The sequence below is a fragment of the Phodopus roborovskii genome, unplaced genomic scaffold (assembly GCF_943737965.1).
Source record: "Phodopus roborovskii unplaced genomic scaffold, PHOROB, whole genome shotgun sequence".
In the NCBI taxonomy this organism is placed as follows: domain Eukaryota; kingdom Metazoa; phylum Chordata; class Mammalia; order Rodentia; family Cricetidae; genus Phodopus; species Phodopus roborovskii.
In genome coordinates, this window is record NW_026126433.1 from 11,064,889 (window position 1) to 11,088,667 (window position 23,779).

The 23,779-nt window shown below is 38.6% G+C and overlaps 1 protein-coding gene across 1 annotated transcript in view; it reads right to left on the reverse strand.

The window, feature by feature from the left end:
- The window catches only part of Spata16 (spermatogenesis associated 16), a 265,426-nt gene that overhangs the window by 135,538 nt on the left and 106,109 nt on the right, over positions 1–23,779 (reverse strand). The window contains exon 3 of the mRNA XM_051185905.1: positions 22,588–22,677. Within this exon, the coding sequence (XP_051041862.1) occupies positions 22,588–22,677 (90 nt within the window). The remainder of the gene's footprint in view (positions 1–22,587; positions 22,678–23,779) is intronic.

The following is a 23,779-nucleotide window of genomic DNA, read 5'->3' on the forward strand; positions in this document are numbered from 1 at the left end:
TCATGTGGACATCTGATTGAAGGAGAAAACAGAAGTCATATTTCTTTACACTTAAAACATGATATATGGGAGCCTTTACCTGTTCTCTTTTCATTACCTTTATGAATGTATGTGTGCATCAACTGTCTTCCTATCACTCATTTTCCACTTTTTTTTTGTCAGAGTCTCTCACTAAATTTTAGTAGGCTGATTGGCCAATGAGCTCCAGGGTCTACCTGTCTCTGTGCCCTCTGGGGTTGAGATACATGCTGGCTGGCTTTTAAAAATTACATTTATTTATTTTTTTTGTGTGTGTGTAACACAAAGAGAGAGAGAGAGACAGAGACAGAGAGAGGGAGAGACAGAGAGACAGAGAGAGAGAGAGTATGTGTACATACCATGGCATGCCTGTGGAGGTCAGAGGACAACTTTCAGGAGTTGGTTCTTTTCTCCCACCATGTGCATTCCTGGGATTGGACTCAGTTTGTCAGACTTGGTTGACAGAACCTTTACCCACTGAGCCATCTCACCAGACCTGGCTTTTTATGTGTGTTCTTGGGATCCAAACTTGGGTCCTAATTCTTACACTGTGGACACTTTCCAGACTAAGCCACCTTCCTGCCCCCAAACAGTTTTTAAAGTTGTTTATTATTATTATTATTATTATTATTATTATTATTATATGCAAGGGTAGATTATTTTTTATAATTTTATAAATTTAAATTTGAATCAAGTTTGTTTTACATATCAGTCCCATTTCCCGTACTAATCTCATCCTAATCGCTTTCTGTTCCTCAGGGATGATAAGGCCTTCCATGGGGAGTCTTCAAAGTCTGTCATATCATTTGGAGAGGGCCCAGGCCCTCCCCCATGTGTCTAGGTTGAGAGGGTATCCCTCTACGTGAAATGGGCTCCCGAAGTCCATTTATATACTAGGGATAAATACTGATCCACTACCAGAGGCCCCATAGACTGCCAAGTCCTCCCAACTAACAACATATTTAGGGAATGTGGGTTGGTCCTATGCTGGTTTCCCTGCTATCAGACTGGAGTCCATGAGCTCCCCCCTTGTTCAGGTCAGCTGTTTCTGTGGGTTTCTCCAGCCTGGTCTTGACCCCTTTGCTCATCACTCATTCATTGGAATCCAGTCTGTAACTGGATTCCAACAGTTTGGCTCAGTGTTTAGCTGTGGGTGTCTGCTTCTGCTTCCAGCAGCTACTAGATGAAGGCTCTAGGATGACATATAAGATAGTCATTGGTCTCATTATCAGGGAAAGGCATGTAAGGTAGCTTCTCCACTATTGCTTAGATTGTTAGTTGGGGTCATCCTTGTAGATCTCTGGACATTTCCCTAGTGCCAGATTTCTCTTCAAACCTATAATGGGTTCCTCTTTTCTTGTTCTCCTCTATTCTTTCCCTGGCTAAATCTTTCTGCTCTGTCATGCCCACCTCTCCCCTCCTCTTCCCTCTAACTCCCTCTCCCCTCCCCCATGCTCCCAATTTGCTTGGGAGATCTTGTCCCTTTCCCCTTCTCCAGGGGACCAGGTATGGCTATCTTAGGGTCCTCACAAGGGTAGATTTACATCAGGAATTTTTTCCTCTAAACTGTGTTATTGTACAGACAAATTTTTCCAGGTACCATTTCAGCCCATGCACTATGTATTTAAAATTATTTTAGTAATGTTTAAAGATAACACAAATTCATAGGATGTCATTACTATTTTTGTATCTGTGAACATTAGTTATGAGTGTTTGTTTTTCTCTGATAAATTTATCAACAACCATGCTATCAGCCAGGTTTTCAAGTGGATTGTTAAAATATTTTAAAACATAAACACCAACCCAGATACAAACCCCTCAGTCTGCAATGGTTCCCTGACTACAAAATATGAAAATGGAGAAATAGTGGCACAAAGCTGTGGGCGTAACCAACCAATACCTGAGTTGACTGCTCTATGAAATGGAGCACATATCTGGCACTACTTGTGTGGCAGAGAATCTGAGAGTAGATAGTGTAAGAACCTAGGGTAACACCAAATTTCTGAAAAAAAGTGGCAGTAAAAAAATCTCTTAATAACATTCTGAAAATATTTTTATGGAAAACACTATGAATTTCTATAGTAATTTACTTGTAATTTGGCATAATCTGAAAAGCCTAACTCTGAGTCAGGTTGCTTGTCTTTAGCATTCTGCTACTTTAACAATAATATTTTTGTCATACTATTAGATAATCATAATTCTGTAACTTTATTTTTCAAATATTTATTTTAAGTGTGTGTGTGTGTGTGTGTGTGTGTGTGTGTGTGTGTGTGTGTGTGTGTGTGTGACTTTGAGCACATGAGTGCCCATGGAAGGCAGAGATGTTGGATTCTCCGGAGGAGGTGTTACAGGTGGTTGTAAGACACTTGATGTGGCTCCTGGAACTGAACTCAGGAATTTTACACAAGCAGCAAATGCTGTTCATTGAGCCCTCTCGCCAGTTCCCCAATTTGGGATAAATCTTTAAGACAAAGCATTGGTTATGAACTGGAGGCTTGAGTGTTTTAAGTCTGATGCTTCTCTCTGAAATTGTACCCACTATACCTCATCTGTACGGGTCAGGATATCATGAACTGTCATTGAAAATGAGATATTTGACTTAGGCCATGACATATGAGCTTTGTCTGTACTAATGTTGGCTAAGAAGCCACATACCGTGAGCAACATTTTGGCAGCTTGTAAGTGAGGATTTCCCACACCTACATGTGGGAAAGTCACTTAACAGTGGAATGAGTTATCACAGTCCTCTCCCAACACATGGCTCCAGATAGGCATTTTCATGTGGTAAATGGCAGACCAGTCACACACAGCTGCTCTGTCAATGGCAAAATGGCCCTGGTAAAGGAAAAGGTGGATAATTTATGAATAAAAATTAGCCCAGAGATCTTATGTAACCTATTTCTCTGCATAAGCAAGAACGGATTTACCTTAAAAAACCTGATGCATTTTTATCACCTTGCAGAGTAAATGGGTTTTACGCGCCTAATTGAGTCAACTGGGTTCCAGTAAACTGCCAATACTACTATCATCTCTTCAGAGTCACTCCTCTGAGTCCTCCTGTCAGAATATTCTCCTCCTTTGCAAGACACATAATAATCTCATTTAAAATCACAGAGTTCTGTGACACCGAGATTGCTGACAGCCTTTCCCTATGCTTGCTGTTATGATCCTGCTCCCCGATGACTGCTTACCTACAGTCACTGTTCTATATCGCTCGATTCTTGAACATGTCAATTTATTTTTGGATCACTCCCTGGCAGGTACTGATTTATGTATGCACAACTTCCAGCACGAGCAACATCGAAGGAAAGAATGAGAAGAAACAGGAGGAGCACGAGCCAGACAGGAATAAAACCCCCAAACAAATATCCCCGTTCCTGCTGGTTCTCATGAAACCCATTGCCTCCTGCCTCTATGAACCTGTCATCCAGGTTGTGAAGGAAGCCATGAATGAATACGCCCTAAGTACTGTAATGTAACAAAGGCTATTGTGTAGCCAAACGGGAATGCATCTGAGGGCTCTTGATGCCCATAGTTGGACCACATGCAAAATTTAGTACTTTGCTGAAAAAACTGATATGCTAATGTGTTGTACTTTAGGCACAGCTGACCATTTATTCCTAAGAGACTCTATGTGAATATATTTGCCTTTTGAAGCTATTGTTGTGCACTCATCTACAGACCAGATTTCTAAAACATTCAAGTACCTCAAATTATCTCTAACCCAGTGTCAAAACAAAGAAAAGCAGCTGTAATCACTGATCAATTAAAAAACAAAACAAAAACAAAAACAGACTACCGCCAAAGCAGATTCTACTGAGAATGACAGACAAAGCTTACATGGGGGATTGATGCTAATTTTTTGGGGGGAAATACTGGCAAGGGAGGGAGGAGATTTGAAGAAAGTAGCTGGAGGCCTCAAACATGTAACAATGTACTTCCAGTGACTTGGCCTCTTCTATACTGTTCAGCAGAGTAACTAGGAATACATTATGTGGAGAATAGAGGTTTATTTCTTATGTTTCAGAGGCTGAGCAGGTCGGTGTAAACAGCCTTCTTGTGAAAGACTTAAAGGCAAGAAAACTCATATATTCTCAGATAAGAGGAAGTAGAGCAAACTCATCTTTATTACGAATACCTTGCCTCAACAATTAACCTATGCCTGTGATAACAGCATCAGTCTAGTCATGATCCAGCCCTCTTAGTAAGGTCCCTGGCATTGCTGCATTAGCTACATAGTTGGCAATGCAGAGCTTCCATGTGCCATTGATACACAAGCAGCACTATGCAGAGGAAGAAAGTGGTGGCCTGAGATGGTGAAACATGAGCAGATAGAGTGTCAGAAGCTTGGAGGGTAAATGGTAGAGGTCAAAGCCAGAAGGATAAGACAATTTGGTATCACCTATCTGTCAGTCTATGTCTTCATAATATAGCACACGGCTCATGACATTAAACAAGCACATTGAAGTCTAGTGAGGTGGCTCAATCAGCAAAGGTACTCGCTGCCAAGCCCAAACCCCGATGTCTGTCACTGGAACCCATATGGTGAAAGAGGAGAACAAACTTCTGAAAGTTGTCCCTTGACCTCCATGTGAGTACCACTGTTCATAATTAGGCTACCCTGAGAGTATGAGAGTAGGGGACAACCACAAGTTAGGGGCCACAGTTGCAGGGTGAACAGAAAAACTGGAGTGCTATTGTACAGAAGAAGGGGTACAAACTCTGACAAGACAAGAAGTGTAGATGCCAAAAAGCTCCATCATCTCAGGCAGCGGAATGTGTAGGGCTCAGGAATGCATGGGAACAGATTTCTTCAACTGTCAATAATTCTGGTTAGGGAAAACCTTGAATATGAGGCCAGTGGGTAAAGCCCGGTCTGGGCCACCTGTCCTCATCTATCCTCTGCTGTAGAGCCCACGACTCTGAAGATCTAATGTTTGATTTGACATTCAAATTGCATCCCTCCAGTGGAGTGACTAATACTCTTCTTGTCTTGAAAATAGAAAAGCACCATCACCATCACTATTATAATCATCATCATTATCAATCTGCTCAGCATTGTCTTAACTGTGGAAGCCTTTTGTGCTTCCACAGAAATTTTAAAACTTCTATTTTTTTTTTTTTTTTAGAGAATGCATAACCCTAGGACCTCCTGGCTTTCATTGCTTCTGTTGAGAACTCAGGTGTAATTCTGACAGGTCTGCCTTTATATGTTACCTGGCTTTTATCCTTTGCAGCTCTTGATAGTCTTTCTTTATTCTGTAGGTTTATTGTTTTGATTATTATGTGGTGAGGGTACTTTCTTTCTTTCTTCCTTTCTTTCTCTTCTTGTCTTTTTTTTTTTTTTTTTTTGATCCAGTCTATTTGTTGTTCTGTAAGCCTCATATTTTCTTTTTCCCCCCTTTATTGTTTTTGTTTTTGAGACAGGGTTTCTCTGTGGCTTTGGAGGCTATCTTGAAACTAGCTCTTATAGACCAGGTTGGTCTTGAACTCAGAGAGATCTAACTGCCTCTGTCTCCAGAGTGGTAGGATTAAAGGAATGCACCACCACCACCGCCGGGTGCCTGTTGTATTTTCATAGGCATGTCCTTCTTAAGGTTGGGAAAGTTTTCTTCTATGATTTTGTTGAATATATTTTCGATGCCTTTGAGTTGGACTTCTTCTATCCCTAGTATTCTTACGTTATGTCTTTTCACGGTGTCCCAGATTTCTTGCAAGGTTTGTGTTAAGGATTTGTTGAATTTAAAATTTTCTTTGACCGATGAATCTATTTCCTCCAAATTATCTTCAATGCCTGAAATTCTCTCTTCCATCTCTTGTATTCTGTTGTTTATGCTTACATTTGTGGTTCCTGGACATTTATCCAGATTTTCCATTTCCAGAATTTCCTTGATTTGTGTTTTATTTATTGTCTCTATTTTAGATTTCATGTCTTGAATTGTTTCCTTCACTCATTTTATTGCTTTTTCTTGTTTTTCTTTAAGGGGTTTATTGACATCTTCCAATATTTTGTTTGTCTTAGCCTCCGTTTCTTTAAGGGAATTTTTCATTTCCTGTTTAAGGCCCCCAATCATCTTCATAAACTTGTTTCTTAGGTAATTTCCTCTGCTTCATCCGTGTGTGTTGTGATGTTCAGATCTTGCTGCTGTAGCACCACTAGTTTCTAGTGGTGCCATACTGTGCTTTATATTGTCGAGTCTGTTCTTACTTTGCTGTTTACACATAGCTCCCTATAATTGGTATAGGTGGAGGTTGTGCTTCAGGGATTCTGTGCTTCTCAAATTGGTGTACTTGTGTACTGTGTCTCTGTTGAGGGCTCCTTCAGGCACAAGAAGAACAGAGCTTCCAGTGAATGCTCCTCCTGGTGGAAGTGGGCCCAGTGCTCAGGAGGTCACTCCTTGAGGTACAGGTGGGGCTACAGATCCAGTGGATGCTACTCCTATTGGAGGTATAGATGGGGCTGAGGGTCCAGTGGTTGATGTAGTAGTAGCAGGGTATTTTCAACTGAGAAATGGCAGTGGATGCTGGCTGGGGCACAGGTGCTCTTTCCCAGAGGAATTTTTTGTGATAGTTTCTGGAAAGCGCTGATGTCTTTTCACCTGTTGATCACTCCCTACTCCTGAGCCTGAGGCTGGGGCCTTCATCTGACACAGCTCCCAGATCTGGGGTTCATGGTCCTCTTGACACTGCTTGGTGTCTGAAGCTTAAATCTCCCCCTAATGCTGCTGCTCTGGGCCTGAAACTCAGACCTATCTCTGACTCTGCTCACAAGTCTCCATTGAAGCAAAAGAAAGAAGGAAAGGCCTAGGACCATGTTAACTATCTGCCAAAGTCTGTTTAACTTTTAAGGTCCAATGATTATAATTTTCAAACTGATCCACAAAACAGAAAGACTCCTGCCAAAGTGAGCCTGTAAGACTAACATTACTCTGAGATCAGAACTGAATATAAAAACACAATAAAAGAAAGCCATTTACTCAATTTCCCTAATGAACATAGTTGCAAAATTTAATAAGATTCTTATAAACTAAATTCACAAAGGTATTAAAAATATATTCCATGAAAACATAGGCTTCAGAATGCAAGTATGATTCAAAATACACAATTTATTAAATACAGTAATCATAGAAATTGACTTTAAAGAACAAGGAGAGGAGGACACTAGGGGCCAGCCATCCAGCAGCACAGCCAGCCAAAGAAGGAATAAGAGTGAAGGTAAGAAGATATTCAGAAGTATGATAAAAAAAAAAAAACCTGGGGGCAAAAGATAGGAAAATTTAAGTTTAGAAAAGCTAAACTAACAAGCCAAGCTAAGGCCTGGCATTTATAAGAAAGAATAAAACTCCCTGTCAGAGAGGGACCTGGAGGGAGAACAAAGGACCCAGCATGGGGCACCATTCCTACCCTACTCCTCCTTCACCCTCCTATAGTGAAGAGAGTGAGAGACCCCACCTGTACCCACTGGAAGAAGAGATGGGAAGAAGACACATCCAACAACAGAAAGACTTATATGACACCAACAGGGTCTAGGGATTCTATGCCAGCAAGACCTGAACATCCCAACACAGATGAAGCAGAAGAGAATGATCTTAAAAACTTCATGAAAATGATAGGCCCTCAAAGAGCATATGAGAAATGGAAGAGGAAATAAAAAAGAAATGCAAGAAATGAACAAATCTCTTAAAGAAAGCAAGGAAAGCTGAGGAAAAAAAAAAAACAATCAAACAGATGAAGAAAATAATTTAAACAGTCCATGACCTGAAAACTGAAATAGACACACACACACACACACACACACACACACACAAAAAAAAAAAAAAAAAAAACCCCATAAACTGATGGAATTCTGGAAATAGAAAAGCTGGGTAAACAATCAGGAACTACAGATGCAAGCATAACCAACAGAATACAAGAGATCAAAGAGAGAATCTCAGGCGCTGAAGATAAACTAGAGGAAATAGACTCATCGATCAAAGAAAATCTTAAATCCAACAAATCCTTAACACAAATTATCCAGAAAATGTGGGACACCATGAAAAGACTAAACCTAAGAATAACAGGTACAAAAGAAGGTCAAGAAGCCCAACTTAAAGGTGAGAAAACATACATACTCAACAAAATCACAGAAGAAAACTTTCCCAACCTGAAGAAGGACATGCCTATAAAAGTTCAAGAATCTTACCGAACACCAAACTGGACCAAAGAAAAAAGTCCCCTCTGCACATAATAATCAAAACACCAAACATACAGAATATAGAAATAGTATTAAGAGCAATGATGGAATTACACCTGACTTCTCCATGGAAACTCTGAAAGAGCAATGATAGAATTACAGCTGATTTATCCATGGAAAATCTCAAAGCCAGAAGGTACTGGATAGGATAGATGTTCTACAAGAGATCATGGATGCCAGCCCAGACTACTATACTCAGGAAAATTCTCAATCCTATAAATGGAGAAAACAACATATTTCATGACAAAACCAGGTTTACACAATACATATCCACAAATCCAGCCTTTCAGAAAGTTCTGGAAGGAAAACTCCAACCCAAGGAAGTTGAATACACTCACAAAGACATAGGCAATAGATAATCCCACTTCACCAGAGCCCAAAAGAAAAAGCATGGCAAATATATTCACAATACCACAGCCAACAACAAATCTAAAACAAACAAGAAGTAACAATCAATGGTCCTTACTTTCTCTCAACATTAATGGTCTTAACTCGCCTATAAAAAGACACAGGCTAACAGAATAGATAGGAAGACAGAATCCATCCTTCTGCTGCATACAAGAAACACATCTGAGCTTCAAAGACAGACATTACCTCAGGGTAATTATCTTCCAATCAAATGGACCCAAGAAGCAATCAAGTGAAGTTATTCTAATATTTACCAAGTTAGACTTCAAACCAAAATCAATCAAAAGAGATGAAGAAGGTCATTTCATATTTATCACAGGAGAAGTCTATCAGTACAAAGTCTCAATTCTGAACATCTATGTCCCAAATACAAAGGCACCCACATTGGTAAAAGAAACTCTACTAAAATGCCAAAGCTCACATATACCCTCACACATTCATAGTGGGAGACTTTAACACCCTACTTTTAACACTAGACAGGACCACCAAACAGAAACATAACAAAGAAACAAGAGAACTAACAGAAGTTATGACCTAACTGGGTTTAATAGACACTCTAGAATATTTGATTCAAACACAAAAGAATACAACTTCTCAGCTCTACATGGAACATTCTCTAAAACTGATCACATACTAGGCAACAAAAGAAACCTCAACAGATACAAAAAAGTTGGGATAGTCCCCTGTATCTTATCAGACCACCATGCTTTAAAGTTGGAATTAAACAACACAAATTGCAGAAAACCTACAAACTCATGGAAACTGAACAATGCACAATTACAACATTCCTGGGTCAAAGAAGAAATAAAGAAAGAAATTAAGGACTTCCTAGAATTCAACGAGAATAAAGACACAACATGGTTGAACTTATGGGACGCTTTGAAAGCAGTTCTATATGCAGAGAAGTTCATGAGAGCTAGGGAATGTTCAAGAAAGGGGAGGGTTAATGTTGAGCTGGAGCTTGGAAAGGTGGGAATAAGAAAAGAATTGGGAGTGCTTACCATCTGAAGGTCATTTCCAGGAATGAGGTGACATGATTGATTCGAACTCCTAGAGCAAGTGCATGATGCCAAGGTGGCCTTGGGAGGATGCTGAGCATCCCTGCATATGTCCTAGCCTACCTATGTCACCTACCAATGAAGCTGAAGCCGGCTATGTGTGTTAGGCAGAGGTGACAGGACACTGAAGCAGGGTCCTCAAACTTCCTGATGTGGCAACTCTTGGGGACCAGAGTGTTATGACTTACCCAGTGCAAGTCACAGAGTTCACCCAACTAGATTTAAAGCAAGGGAAGCTGAAGGAAGAACATTTGTTACTAGAGAACCAAGCCGTACTCTACCTGATGGCAGTCAGTGTCACCCTCGACACAGCTGGGCATGACTCTTGCCCCTGTTTCCTCACTGGGTATGGAGACGTTTCTCCTTTCAGTCATTCCTCCATTTAATAAATAAGTACTGTTTATCAAAGTGTGGGGGGCACAGACTGACACTAGAAATACAGTAACTAGAAGTAAAATATGTCTGTCTGTTGGATTGGAGATGCTAGCATGTATAAAGCCCCCCGTTTCAGCCTCAGCTCTATCAACAAGATATGGTGCCACATCCCTACACTCAGGAAGTGGAGGTTGGAGAATCAAGAGTTCAGTTCTGGGCCAGCCTGGGGTATAGGAGGCCATAGAAGGCCCTGTCTCATAAAACAAGCCACCTCTGGCCTCCTGTAATCCAGGAGAGTGTCTAATAGTTTGACTTGCAGGCTGAACCCTCTATCCTTTTTGAGCCATTGAGCCCTCTGTCCTCTTGGGGACTTGATAGCCTACAGTTGGTTGGTTTACCCCCAAGAACTCACAGAACTCTTCGGATCCTGGGGTTTCCTCATGCCTTTATTAGATACTTGCAATTATCCTAGAAATGCCACAGTCTGCTCACTCTAGCAATTCAGGTGAGAAAAATCAAGATGTTGAGGAAGGGGCCTTTTGGGGTTTGACAAAATCAGCCAGTTCTCATTACAGGCTGTTCTTTTTGGTAGCCATGGGGCTAGCTACATGAAGAATAACAGCCCCTGGAAAACAGAGGCCATTGCTTGGAACACTTACAGAGACACCCACCCCCAAAGGGTGCATGTTGACCTGTGCTGTAATGAAGAGGGCAGCAAGTGATGTGTCTGCAGTACAGCCAGCGACATGACACTAGACCAAGATTGAGAGAGATGTTTGTAAAACCAAAAGCTCCTCACTTTTTTGTGGTCTTGGCAGATAAATCCAGGGACAAGTTGAGAAATAGGGTTGCATGTCCTTCTCAGCCTGACCCTGTGGCCATTCCTCCATTTTCTTACATATACATGTTTGTGTAAACACATGTTGCTAAATGCAATGCTGAGAAGACAATCACTGTGTGGCTTTTATAAATACGGTATGGCTTTTATAAATTTTTTTCTGCTTCAGAGTGTCATTCTGCCATGACAATTGGCTAATCTGTGGGGCCTTTGTTTTTCAGTAGGACTTGGTTATGATAACGTTGTCATGGAGACATTTTTTTTTTTTTTTTATCACAGTTACCTCCATGCAAGTGATTTCCTGGATAAAGCAAGATTTCCTTTCACCTAGCAGAAAAACAAACAAACAAACAAACAAACAAACAAACAAAAAACAGTGCTATGAGGAAAGTTCATTGCACTAAGTGCCCATATGAAGAAAACAGAGGATAGTAACAATAGAGAAATAAAAGCACAACTGAAAGCTTTAGAACAAAAAGAAGCAAAACTCACCCTGGAGGAGTAGACATCAGGAAATAATCAATTGAGGGCTGAAACCAATAAAGTAGAAACTAGGAAAACAATTCAAAGAATCAATGCAACAAAGAGTTGATTTTTCGAGGAAATCAACAAGATAGACAAACCTTTATCCAAACTAACCAAAAAGCAGAGAAAGAGAACATGCAAATTAACAAAATCATAAATAAAAAAAGGGACATAAGAATGGACACTGAGGAAATCCAGAGAATTTTTGGGTCATACTTTGAAACCCTGTACTCCACAAAATTTGAAAATTCAAAGGAAATGAACAAATTTCTGGATAGCTATCACTTACAAAAATTAAATCAAGATCAGATAAGCAACTTAAATAGATCTATAATCCCTAATGAAGTAGAAACAGTCATCAAAAGGCTACCAATTCCCCTCCCCCTCCAAAAAAAAAAAAAAAAGCCCAGGGCCAGATGGCTTCAGTGCAGAAGTCTACAAGAAATTCAAAGAGCTAATACCAATACTCCTCAAATTGTTCCACACAATAGAAACAGAAGGTTCATTACCAAACTCTTTTTATGAGGCTGCAATTACCTTGGTACCCAAGCCATACAAAGACACAACTAAGAAAGAAAACTACAGACCAATATCCCTCATGAACATTGATGCAAAATTAAGAAAATACTGGCAAAATGAATTCAAGAAAACACTGGAGAAATCATCCACCATGACCAAGTAGGCTTCCTCTCAGGGATTCAGGGATAGTTCAACATACAAAAATCTATCAGTGTGATCCACCATATAAACAAACTGGAAAAGAAAAACCACATGATCATGTCACTAGATGCTGAAAAAGTCTTTGACAAAACCAGCACTCTTTCATGGTAATGGTATTGAAGAGATCAGGGATAACAGGAACATACCTAAACATAATAAAAGCAATATACAGTAAACCAACAGCCAACATTAAACTGAATGGAGAGAAGCTTAAGGCAATTCCTTTAAAACCAGGAAGAAGAAAAATCTGCCCACTCTCTCTTCAATATTGTACTTGAAGTTCTAGCTAAAGTAATTAGACAACAAAAGGAGATCAAGGGGATACAAATTGGAAAGGAAAAAATCAAACTGTCACTATTGGCAGATGATATGATAGTTTACATAAGTGACCTGAAAAACTCTGCCAGGGAAGTCCACCAGCTGGTAAAAACATTCAGCTAATTAGCAAGCTACAAGATTAATTAAAAAAAATCAGTAGCTCTACTATATACAAATGATAAAGGGTCTGAGAAATCAGAGAAACATCACCATTTACAATAGCTACAAACAACATAAAGTATCTTGGGGTAACACTTACCAAACAAGTGAAAAACTTATATAGAAAGAACTCTGTGTCTTTAAAGAAAGAAATTAAAGAAGATACTAGAAAATGGAAAGATCTCCCATGCTCTTGGATAGGAAGGATAAACATAGTAAAAATGGCAATCTTGCCAAAAGCAATATACAGATTCAATGCAATCCCCATCAAAATCCCAGCACAATTCTTCACTGATGTTGAAAGGATAATACTCAACTTTATATCGAAAAACAAAAGGCCCAGGATAGTGGAAACAACCTTATTCAATAAAGGAACTTTCTGAGGCATGACCATCCCGACTTCAAGCTCTACTACAGAGCTATAGTCCTGAAAACAGCTTGGTATTAGCACAAAAATAGACAGGCAGACAAATGAATGTGTCCTGATATTAACCCACACAGCTATAAATACATGATTTTTTGACAAATAACTAAAAGTATACAATGGAAGGAGGAAAGCATCTTCAACAAATGGTACTGGCCCACAATGGTGTGTAGAAGACTGCAGGTAGACCCATGCACAATACTTAATTCCAAGTGGATCAAAGATCTCAAAATAAATCTAGCCACACTGAACCTTTTAGAAGAGATAGTGGTGGTATCCTTGAACACCAGTAGAATAGACACTGAGATTGACAATGAATAAATGGAACCTCCTGAAACTGAAAAGCTTCTGTAAGGTAAAGGACACAGTTGACAAGACCAAACAGCAGCCCACAGACTGGGAAAAGATCTTTACCAACCCCACATTTGACAGAGGGCTGATCCCTAAAACATACAAAGAACTCAAGAAACTAGTCACCAAAACACCAAATAACCCTATTAAAAATGGGGTACAGAACTGAATAGAGAATTCTCAATAGAGGAATCCAAAATGGCTGAATGACATGTAAGAAAGTGCTCAACATCCCTAGCCATCAGAGAAATTCAAATCAAAACAACTGTGAGATACCATCTTACTCCTGTCAGAATGGCTAAAATTAGAAACACCAATGACAACTTATGCTGGAGAGGATGTGGAGAAAGGGGAACACTTCTCCACTGCTGGTGGGAATACAAACTTGTATAGCCATTTTGGAGATCAATATGGCAATTCCTCAGGAAAATGGGAATCAGTCTACCACAGGACCCAGCAATTCTACTATTAGACAGATACCCAAATGATCCACATCCATGCAACAAAGACATCTGTTCATAGCAGCATTATTTGTAATAGCAAGAACCTAGAAGCAACCTAGATGCCCCTCAACTGAAGAATGGATAAAGAAAATGTGCCACATTTACACAATGGATTGCTACTGCGTGGAAAAAACAATGGAATCTTGAAATTCACATGGAAATGGGTGGAACTTTAAGAAACCATTCTGAGGGAGGCAACCCAGTCACAAAAAGAGGAATGTGGTATGTACTCACTCATATATGGATTTTAGACATAGAGCAAAGGATCACCAGCCTATAATATACACTACCAGAGAAACTAGGATGCAAGGAGGAACCTAAGAGTTTCATACAAGGTCCCTCACAGAAATGGAAAGGAACAATAAATATCACCTGAGCTTATTGGGAGTGAATGGGCACACAGTGAATGGAGAGGGAGTTAGGAGAACGGGAAGGGGAGGAAAGGAGAACATGTGAGACTAGGAATATTGAGTCAGGGGATGAATAGACAAGAACAAAATAGAGATAGAGGGAGCCATTATAGGTTTGAAGAGAAAATTGACTCTAGAGAAATGTCCAGAGACCTACAAGGATGACCCCAACTAACAATTTGAGCAACAATGGAAAGGCTACCTTAAATGCCCTTCCCTGATAATGAGATTGATAATTAACTTATGTGCTACCATACAGCCCTCATCTAGTAGCTGGTAGAAACAGAAGCAGACACCCACAGCTAAACACTTAGCCAAACTCCTGGAATCCGGTTGCAGAGTGGGAGGCGTGATAAGACAAGGGGTCAAGACCAGGCTACAGAAACTCACAGGGACAGCTGATCTGAACAAGGGAGAGCTAATGGACTACCAGACTGATAGCTGGGAAATCAGCATTGGACTGACTAAGACCCCTGAATGTGGGTCTCAGTTAGAAGGCCTGGGCAGTCTAAGAGACCTCTGACAAAAGGACTTTGGGAGCACATTCCCTATGGAGGGATACTCCCTTATCCTAGATGTCCTAGTCCCTACTCCAAATGACTTCACAGATTTTGATGATCCCTCCTGGAAGGCATCCCCCTCCCTGTGGAGTGAAGGGGGTGGGATGGGAGAGGGTTGTAGGGCATTGGAGGGAGAGGAAACTGGGATTGATATTTAAAATAAGAAAAAATAATAAATGTATATTCATAAAAGTTCAAAAATCAGTAGTTTTCCCATATGCCAGTAATGAACTTGTTGAGAAATAAGGGTGAGGAAATTTGTTTATAATAGTTGTAAAAAAAAAAAAAACACTCGACAAAAGCCAACCCAAAAGAGTCCCAAATGCAACCTAGGGAGGGTCAACAACATGAAAACAATCCTAACCCAAGAAGTAAAAGACTTTTGCAATAAGAAATTTTAAGACACTGAAAAAAATGGAAGAATACACCAGAATACTAAAGAACCTTCCATGTTTGTGGCAATCAGAATTAATACTAATAGCTAAATTACCAAAAGAAACCTACAGATTAAAGCTAGCTCCCACCAGATTTCCAATGAGATTTTTCACCGACCAAAGAAAAAAACCAAAAATTTTATTGGGGAGCACAATAACCCTTGAAAAAGCCAAAACAAAACTAAGTGGAAAGCATAATGTTCGTGGGATTATAATATCTGACTTCAAATCATACTACAAGGCTATAATCACAAACTCATCATGACACTGGCACAAAATCCAGGCAATGAAAACAGAATAGAAACCCTATATATAAACCCACCAGACACAACCCTAGAATATTTGAGTAATATTTTAAAATACACATTTGAAAAGAGACAGCCTAATTCACAAATGGTGCTAGAAAAACTGGGTTTCCAATGTAAAAGAACTATATCTTTAGCCCACTACTTGTGAAAATAAATTTTAAATGTATTAAATATCTTTGCAAATGAGACAGGTAAATATAAGGGAGAACACTTCATGATATACACACAGGCTTCTGAAAAGGACTCTAGGAACAAAAGAAATAATACTAGGAATTGACAAATAGAATTAAAAATCCTTTTCACAGAAAAAAATCAATCAGCAGAGTCAAAAATCATCTACAGAATGGGAGAAAAAAATCGCCAACTATATGTTAATACCTAGAAACTACAAATAACCCCTAAATTAAATACCCAAATGCAAACCATTAGACAAGTAAAATAGCTAATGAACTGAATGGGAAGTTCATAAAGGAAGAAATACAAATGGCCAATAAGTATTTGAAAAGATGTTCAACACCCATCTGTAGTAACCAGGAACATGGAAATTACAATCACACTGTGATTCTATCTAACTCCACCCAGTTAGTATGTCTATCATCAAAATCAGCAACAAATACTGTTGATTTGGGGAAAGAAGTATTTTTTCATAAATTGTTGGTCACATTGTAACTAGTACACACATTATAGAAACCAGTACAGAGGGTTTTCAGAAAGCTGAAAATAGAATAACTGTCTAATCTAGCTGTGCTACTCTGGTTGAATACCTGAAAGATATGTAAGTGACATACAATATAGAAACTGGAATGATCATGTTTATTGTTGTATTACCCATAATAGCCAGCATTTGGAGCCAGCCTAGAAGTCCATCAGCAGAGAAATGGGTGGGAAATATGGTGCTTATGTCCAGTGGAATTTTATTTAATCATGAAGAATGAAATTATGACATTTTAAGGAGTGTATATAGAACATTGGATTATCATGTTAAACAAGATAAGCCATTCTTAGACAGATAAACCTTGCATGTTCTCAAATTTGAATTTTAGCTTTGCATATACATAGTAAGGAAGGGTGGAGAATGGAATATATGTGACACAAATACAGAAAAGTCATTATTGAGGGTGGGAGTAGGGCAAAGGATGGGCAAATAAAGACAAAGTACAATGTCATATAAGTGAAAAAGCCCAGTGCAAGCTGTGACTTTGTATTTTAACTAAATGCTAAATGTATTGACAAAGAATAACCACAAGAAAATAAATTCATGCCACTGAAATATATCTAACGGACTGTTTCTCTAAAGAAATAGTCTCACGGCTATACCATTTGTATGCACATGGTTTCCTTTGGTATAGGGTCTCACTGTGTCATTTACGCTCCATTGTTCTATTCTACTCTTGAGTACATGGAAGCCCTCTGTCATAGGTGTGAACTCATTATATCTCATAAATAATCTTTTCAAAAATAATTTTTTAGTAAACTTTAAATTTGGAAAGCTCTGCATACTGGTTATTGGAAAACTGATTCTTCAATGGGATATCCTTTCATGGAAATACTTCAACTTATACAATTTTATTCTTTGTGTGTATTATATAACTGCTTATGTATTTACTTATTTTTAAAATTTATTTTTATTTAATTTTAGTTATGTTCATGTGTGTGGGTATATGAGTGTAGAGGCCAGAGGTGTTTTCTTGCTCTGGAGCTGGAGTTACAGGTGATTGTGAACTTCCTGATATAGGTGCTGGGAATCAAACTTGGGTCCTTTGGAAGAGGAACACATCTCAACTTTGTAAAAGTGACACTGCATTTAAAAAAAAAAAACCTGCAATAAGTGCCAATATGCATACATCAGGAGCTTGTTAGAAAGCTGTGTTTCTCAGTTTCAAGAGATCATAAAAACTGAGTCTCCACCCCTGTATAGCCTCTTGATATGGATAGGAGCAATGGGTATTATCCCTGGAAGAACTTGTGGGAGCATGACTACATGCTTTGTATATGTCTGACTGTCTAGCATTCTGGGTGAGCTTCTTAAAAATATACACTTTAATTATCATGGTGTCAAATTTGAAATAAGCTTTTATGACCATTTCAGTTTATTTATAATGCATAGGCTCATATAATTGAATACTTGGTCCTCTTTGGTGAAACTGTTTGGGAAAGATTAGGAGGTGTGTGGCCTTGTTGGAGGAGGCATGTCATTGGAGATGGAATTTGAGGATTCAGGAAACCATCACACTCCAAGTCAGTTCTCTCTGCCTTGTGCATGTGAGCCCAAAGGTAGTTCTCCAGCACCATGCCTGCCTGCCTGCCCTCATGCACTCCATCATGATGATCATGAACTCTAACCAACCCTCTGAAAATGTAAGCATTCCAAAACTTCTGTAAGCCATCTTGGTCATGATGCCATATGAAAGCAATAGAAAAGCAACTAAAACATGTCTGTCTGTCTGTCTATCTATCTATCTACATTTGTTTTTTGTTTTGTTTTCAGATATGCTGTTATATAGCAAAGCTTGATTTAGAACTTGTTATGTAGCCCCAGGCTGGCCTCGAAATCATGTTACTTCTTCCCTTGCCTTCCAAGAGCTGAGATTCCAAGCATTTGTCACTGCACCTGAACATCCTTGCATGTTGTAACTGACTTTAATACCTTATAATTGAAATTAAGATATGACTATTCACTATCTGCTTGGCTTTGCAAGCCATTTAGTGTAGTATCACTGCTCTAACTTAAATATTTAGAAATATATGCCTAATTCTTCACTGGTGATGGTGATGGGTATGGGAGATTTCTGCTCATTTATCTTTACTTATCTGCACTTTGTATCTTCATGCACAGTATAATACCTTGTTTACTTTTCTCATTATGTATCTTTATTATAGGAGGCAGTATATATCATGTAATCTTAAATATTATGTGTAAATTCTGCACTTTAATGCAATTTCTCCTTGTTGATATAACTGTTAAACAATCATAAATAACTAACTATAATAATACATTAACACGTAACTAATGCTTGGTATTTTCTAGGCTCTGAGCTACCTTGAGCATATAGATATGGAGGACACCAGGCCATTCATTTATTGTGAGTCAGTTCTCTTCATAGAATTGGAATTCTTTTGTTTGGTTTTATGTTTTTGAGTATTTAAAAAGTACTATCATGTTCCCCATAAATTTAGTACTAAATGCAGTATGGATGTGTGCATATATATGCTCATGTGTGCTGGAGGAGCAAGATTTGAAAACCTTTCTGTGTCATTATAGACATTTTTGTATGTATAGACACAGAGAGACATTATAGAGCTGTTACAATCATCATTCAGATAAAGCTTTCCAAGTGGCTGCTTCTTCCAGGGTGGTATAATGTGTTGGAGGTTACAGAAATGTTTAGTTTCATTGCAGAAAGTATGATTTTATCAATGTGACTCAAGGCCAGCTGTTTCCTTTGCAATGACCAGAATCTTTGTAGAGCTACATCAGGAGAAATAGCTTTAATTTTATTCTGTTTCACCCAAGACTGTGTTGTTCTTTCATCTGGTAGAATATTTCTGAAAGGCAATGGACACATATGATAAAGACACCTGCCTATTGTAAACCTTCTGAGCTTTCCAGCCAACTACAGTAGCCTCACCTGCCTTCTGAATCTTCCTAACCCATTTCTTTGTAATTCCTTACTCAGCAAGAGTAATTAGGCTCACTCAGCCTCAATTATTCAGCTTCCAAGGGCTTCTTGTAAACACTACATGTTGGTGAAAAACTGGCTGAGCAATATAATTATTGGGCACTAGAGGTTTTATTTTGACTACTCCACATAGTAAGCTTTTGTTTTTATTTGGTTGATAGCTGTCAAGCCCAGAAACCTGGCTTCTTGATGCCCTACAGGAAATCTTGGTGTGTTGGTTTTATAGGTTCAACATCTTATGTTTATAATACAAGAAGCAAACTACCAACTCTCCCAGAGACTTGATAACAGTGAGTGCTGTATATGCTGGTTTATATTAGGAAGCCAGTATCTAAGCAGATACTCAGATATTCATGTTCACTCCTTGGTGATTTTGGAGAGTGTTGTGGTACACCAAGACATTTCCTGACTATGATGAGCAACTAGATGGGATAACAACTGTGTCTACTTCTCTGTTGGAAAAAATGCACACTAGGATAATCAATGATTATCAGGAATGTAGTTGGAGCATTTTGTCAAGTCATCATCAAATGGTATCAACAGATGCATCTATTCTTTGCAGGGGTACATAGCAAAAACAGTGGAATTGTCAGCACCAGTGTTACATGGCAAATGTTGACACAATGTAATTTCCTACCTCATTCCCTGCTTTGGGACCCATAATTACTTCTGATCACTGTTATGGGCCAGTTAGGTTTGATAAAATTAAGATATAGCCAGTGGTTTGCTGTTACTTTCCTCTAGATGGAGAGACTGGAGAGGGCAGAACCGCCGGCCCCCTCTCTCTGGTAAGATAAGACCATGTGGAAGTACTTAGATTATAGAAATGGGTTAATACTTAAGACAGAGAAACAAGTAACTGGCCAACAGCGGTATATCTAATACAGAGTCGCTGTGTGTTAATTGGGGCTGGCGCCGTGGTGGGTCAAGGCCGGCAGAAAAACCCTTACTAGTAACATACCTCTTCTATGAACAATAAACCAACCAACCAACCACCCACCCAACCAAACAGACCTATCTAGATTTGTGCATTTATTGACTTCTAACATATAAAGTCTCCCCAGTCTTTTAATTTCTCCAATTGTTTAACAACTATTTCCCTCTAAATTCCCGTTTTACTACGAGCTTAATCTGGGCCTCAAATTTTAGCTAGGTTTCCATGGATTTTTAGAATGGACTCACAGAACATTAGTAAGCCACATTTTATAGGATGCTATTGTGCTGGAACTTGGTGTTAGATTCCTTTCACTCTATCTCTGGGATTTGTGCATTGTATATACCACATTCATATTTTTACATGAGTGCTGATGATTTAAACTCAGGTCTTTGTATGGTAAGAGCTTTACAAATTAAATTGTGTTCCTAGCCCCTCAAACCCCCTTTTCTTGAGTCATGTACTAAAAGGATTCTTTTGATTATTTCTTATTTTTTTTCTCTCTTTCACAAATGAAAGCAAGTCTCAGGGACGGACCACTTACTGAAGAAAATAAAAACTTGGAAGATGGTATATGCAAGTTCATGAGTGTAGAAAAATACACTCAACAAACAGTTTATGGGATATGGAGTACAAAGAAAAATAAAAATCTAGAAAACAATAAATCAAATCCAAATGAATTAGAAGAAAAGAAGTAATAAAGGCCAGATTGGAAAAAACAAAATTTAAACATAGAAACAGTAGAAAAATCATAAAACTAAATTCTGGATCTTTGAAAAGAGAATGGATGAAATATAGATGAACATATACATTTTCAAAAGCAATAATGACACTTTAAGCCCTATAAAACCCCAAGAGTATTTGCTCCAGTTCGTGTATTTAAAGTCTGCAGGGTTTTTGTTTCTAACTGACTCTGAGTTTTAAGGTATCATCTTGCCAAACATAATTCAAGAGTAGGAGTGTCACAATTGAAATGCTAGCTTACATGGAATTTCTAATATTTAAATATAATACGATTTATGATTTATATACAGTTGTGCTTTTAAATGGTCTCCATAAGTTGTATCTGTATATCTGTGCACATATATAATCAGAAAAATATTAATGTAAGAAGGAGTTGGGTAGCATAGGAGGAATTTGAGGGAGGGGCACTGGAGAGTTTGGAGGGAGGAAAGAAAAAGGGGGATTATGTAACTATATTTTAATTAAAGCATATTTTACATTAAAAACAAAGAGAGTAATAAATATCTGTTTTCATATTTTAATGTGGAATATAACCCAGAGTAAAAAGATGATGTGTTGTGTGACTGTGAAGTACTCTTCTGTTCATATTTATGATGATGTGTTATGTGACTGTGAAGTAACTGTTCTGTTAATATTCATCGCTTAATTAAACTTCTAGGAACATACAGACCCATGTTAGATGGGTGGACTTCCATACCATAGTGCCAATGGAACCATTTTATTCACTGCTCAAAAAAGATTTATATAAGAACTTTCTAGGGACAACAGTCACCCAAAGATTAGACACCTCTATTAAAATAGATTTGTCATTAGGAGTTGAGCTTGAAGGAATTCTAGAAACTATCCATATTTCCCCCCACCACCACCACAGAATTCCTGGAAAAAATTTCATATATTTTAAGGACAGTATGTTTCTGCACTTTAGGAAAGAGGGAAATTTCCCTGGAGGAAATGGGTCAATCAAACAAAGAACCATCACGGTGAATTTGACTCTGGAAAACAAAACAAAACAAAAAACAAAAAACAAACAAACAAACAAACAAAAAACAGTGGCTGTGAGGATTTTACAATTCTTTGCTAAAAACCTAGGTTCTGGGGATGAGAATAATGGCTATTACTTCACTAAGTTCCCTTTCATCCAAGAGGTAACAATCTGGATACCTTGAAACCCTGGGATCCCCAACAGATGCCATGTCTTTAGAGGTGGGCTTCTGGATTGCCATGGTTCTTTCCTCTCAATTGGACTTCATCTCTGTAGCTCAAGTCACAAAACTGTGTCATTACAGTCAGAAGATCCTCAAGACTAAGAGGTCAAGTTTACTTCTAATGTCTATGGACGTTTTCCCATCATCATTAATGACCTCATGGCTGGAAAGTTTGAATTTCGCTAAGAGCTATGAACATGGAATAGCTTTAATTAAAGAAAAAGATACTCAATAATTGTTGGCTTGACATTTATAAGACAATAACTTGGGTAAAATCATATTCCATGAGAGAAATGGAATGTCCTCTTATGCTATTACCAGAATCTGAGGGTAAAATTAATTTAACTTTAAATAAATCTTTGGAAAGTTCTAACAGAAATACCGGGCGGCTTCTGAGTATCTCTCCAGACATCTAAACACGGCGGCCTGACGAAGATGGTTTCGGAAATAGGCTGGATTTAAAATAATACTCCTGTAAAAAGATCAAAGAAATACAAATGCCATTAGATCCTTAAAGGACAATTACCAGAAGTATCTAGGAATGTAATCACATGTATTCAATTTTCTATATCATCTTATAGGATGCTAATGAATGAGATGAGGTCTCTCATGTGATTTGTTGGGGAAGACAAACAAGCCAGCATGATTGGAAAGCAAATTAAGTTTGCATCATAGAAGCTACTTGGCAGTATTGAATTTATTTTGTAAGTCTTGTAATGATAAAGAATCCAAACCTAACTTATACTGTATATACAACATGGTGCTATTTGATTTGCTTATGTCAGTATACCAGTAATAGGTCATTTATGGAGTAACTTCTTTTTAACAACTTTGATTATTTTATCTTAAATATTGTTTACACACACACACACACACACACACACACACACACCACACCATACATTGTGCATGCATGCCCTTATATCTCCTTTTTCTTGCCACTCTGTGCCTTTGTTTTCTTAAGCAGTTCCATGTCTATGTTCATGTTGTATACTCTGGGATGGCTACTTTAATGAAGGGAGAGGTTGTAAACTGTTGAAATTTTGTATAAAAGGAGCAATAACTGGGGGACAGACTCATATGAATTGGAGAATTAAGCTTTGTGGGAGATATGGTGGCCTGAGGGCAGCTGTTTGCCTCCACTGAGGAGGCTGATCTTGGCCTTGTCACTTCATGTAAAGGACTTTCCCAGCTTATCCTTCTTTTTCTCTTCAGTGCAATTAAAAGGATTAACTCTGGGGTAATCTGATGGAAGTTCCTTGGCTGTGTTGTGGTGTTCTAGACTTTTAGCATTTCAATCCAAATTCAGATGAGGAAAGCAGGTCTCTGCTGTCTTCTTCCTTTACAATTAAATTGTCAGGAGTCACCTTCCTTCCTTCCTTCCTTCCTTCCTTCCTTCCTTCCTTCCTTCCTTCCTTCCTTCCAGGTGACTAGACTAGAAGAAGTCCATAGCACAGGGGTCTGGGCAAAAGCAGTTCATGCCCATCATGGGTAGCAGGGAGCCCTCCATTACTGAAAGTTTCACATCCTTCACTTAGAGATGTGAACAGAGCCAACAGGGGATTACTAAAAAG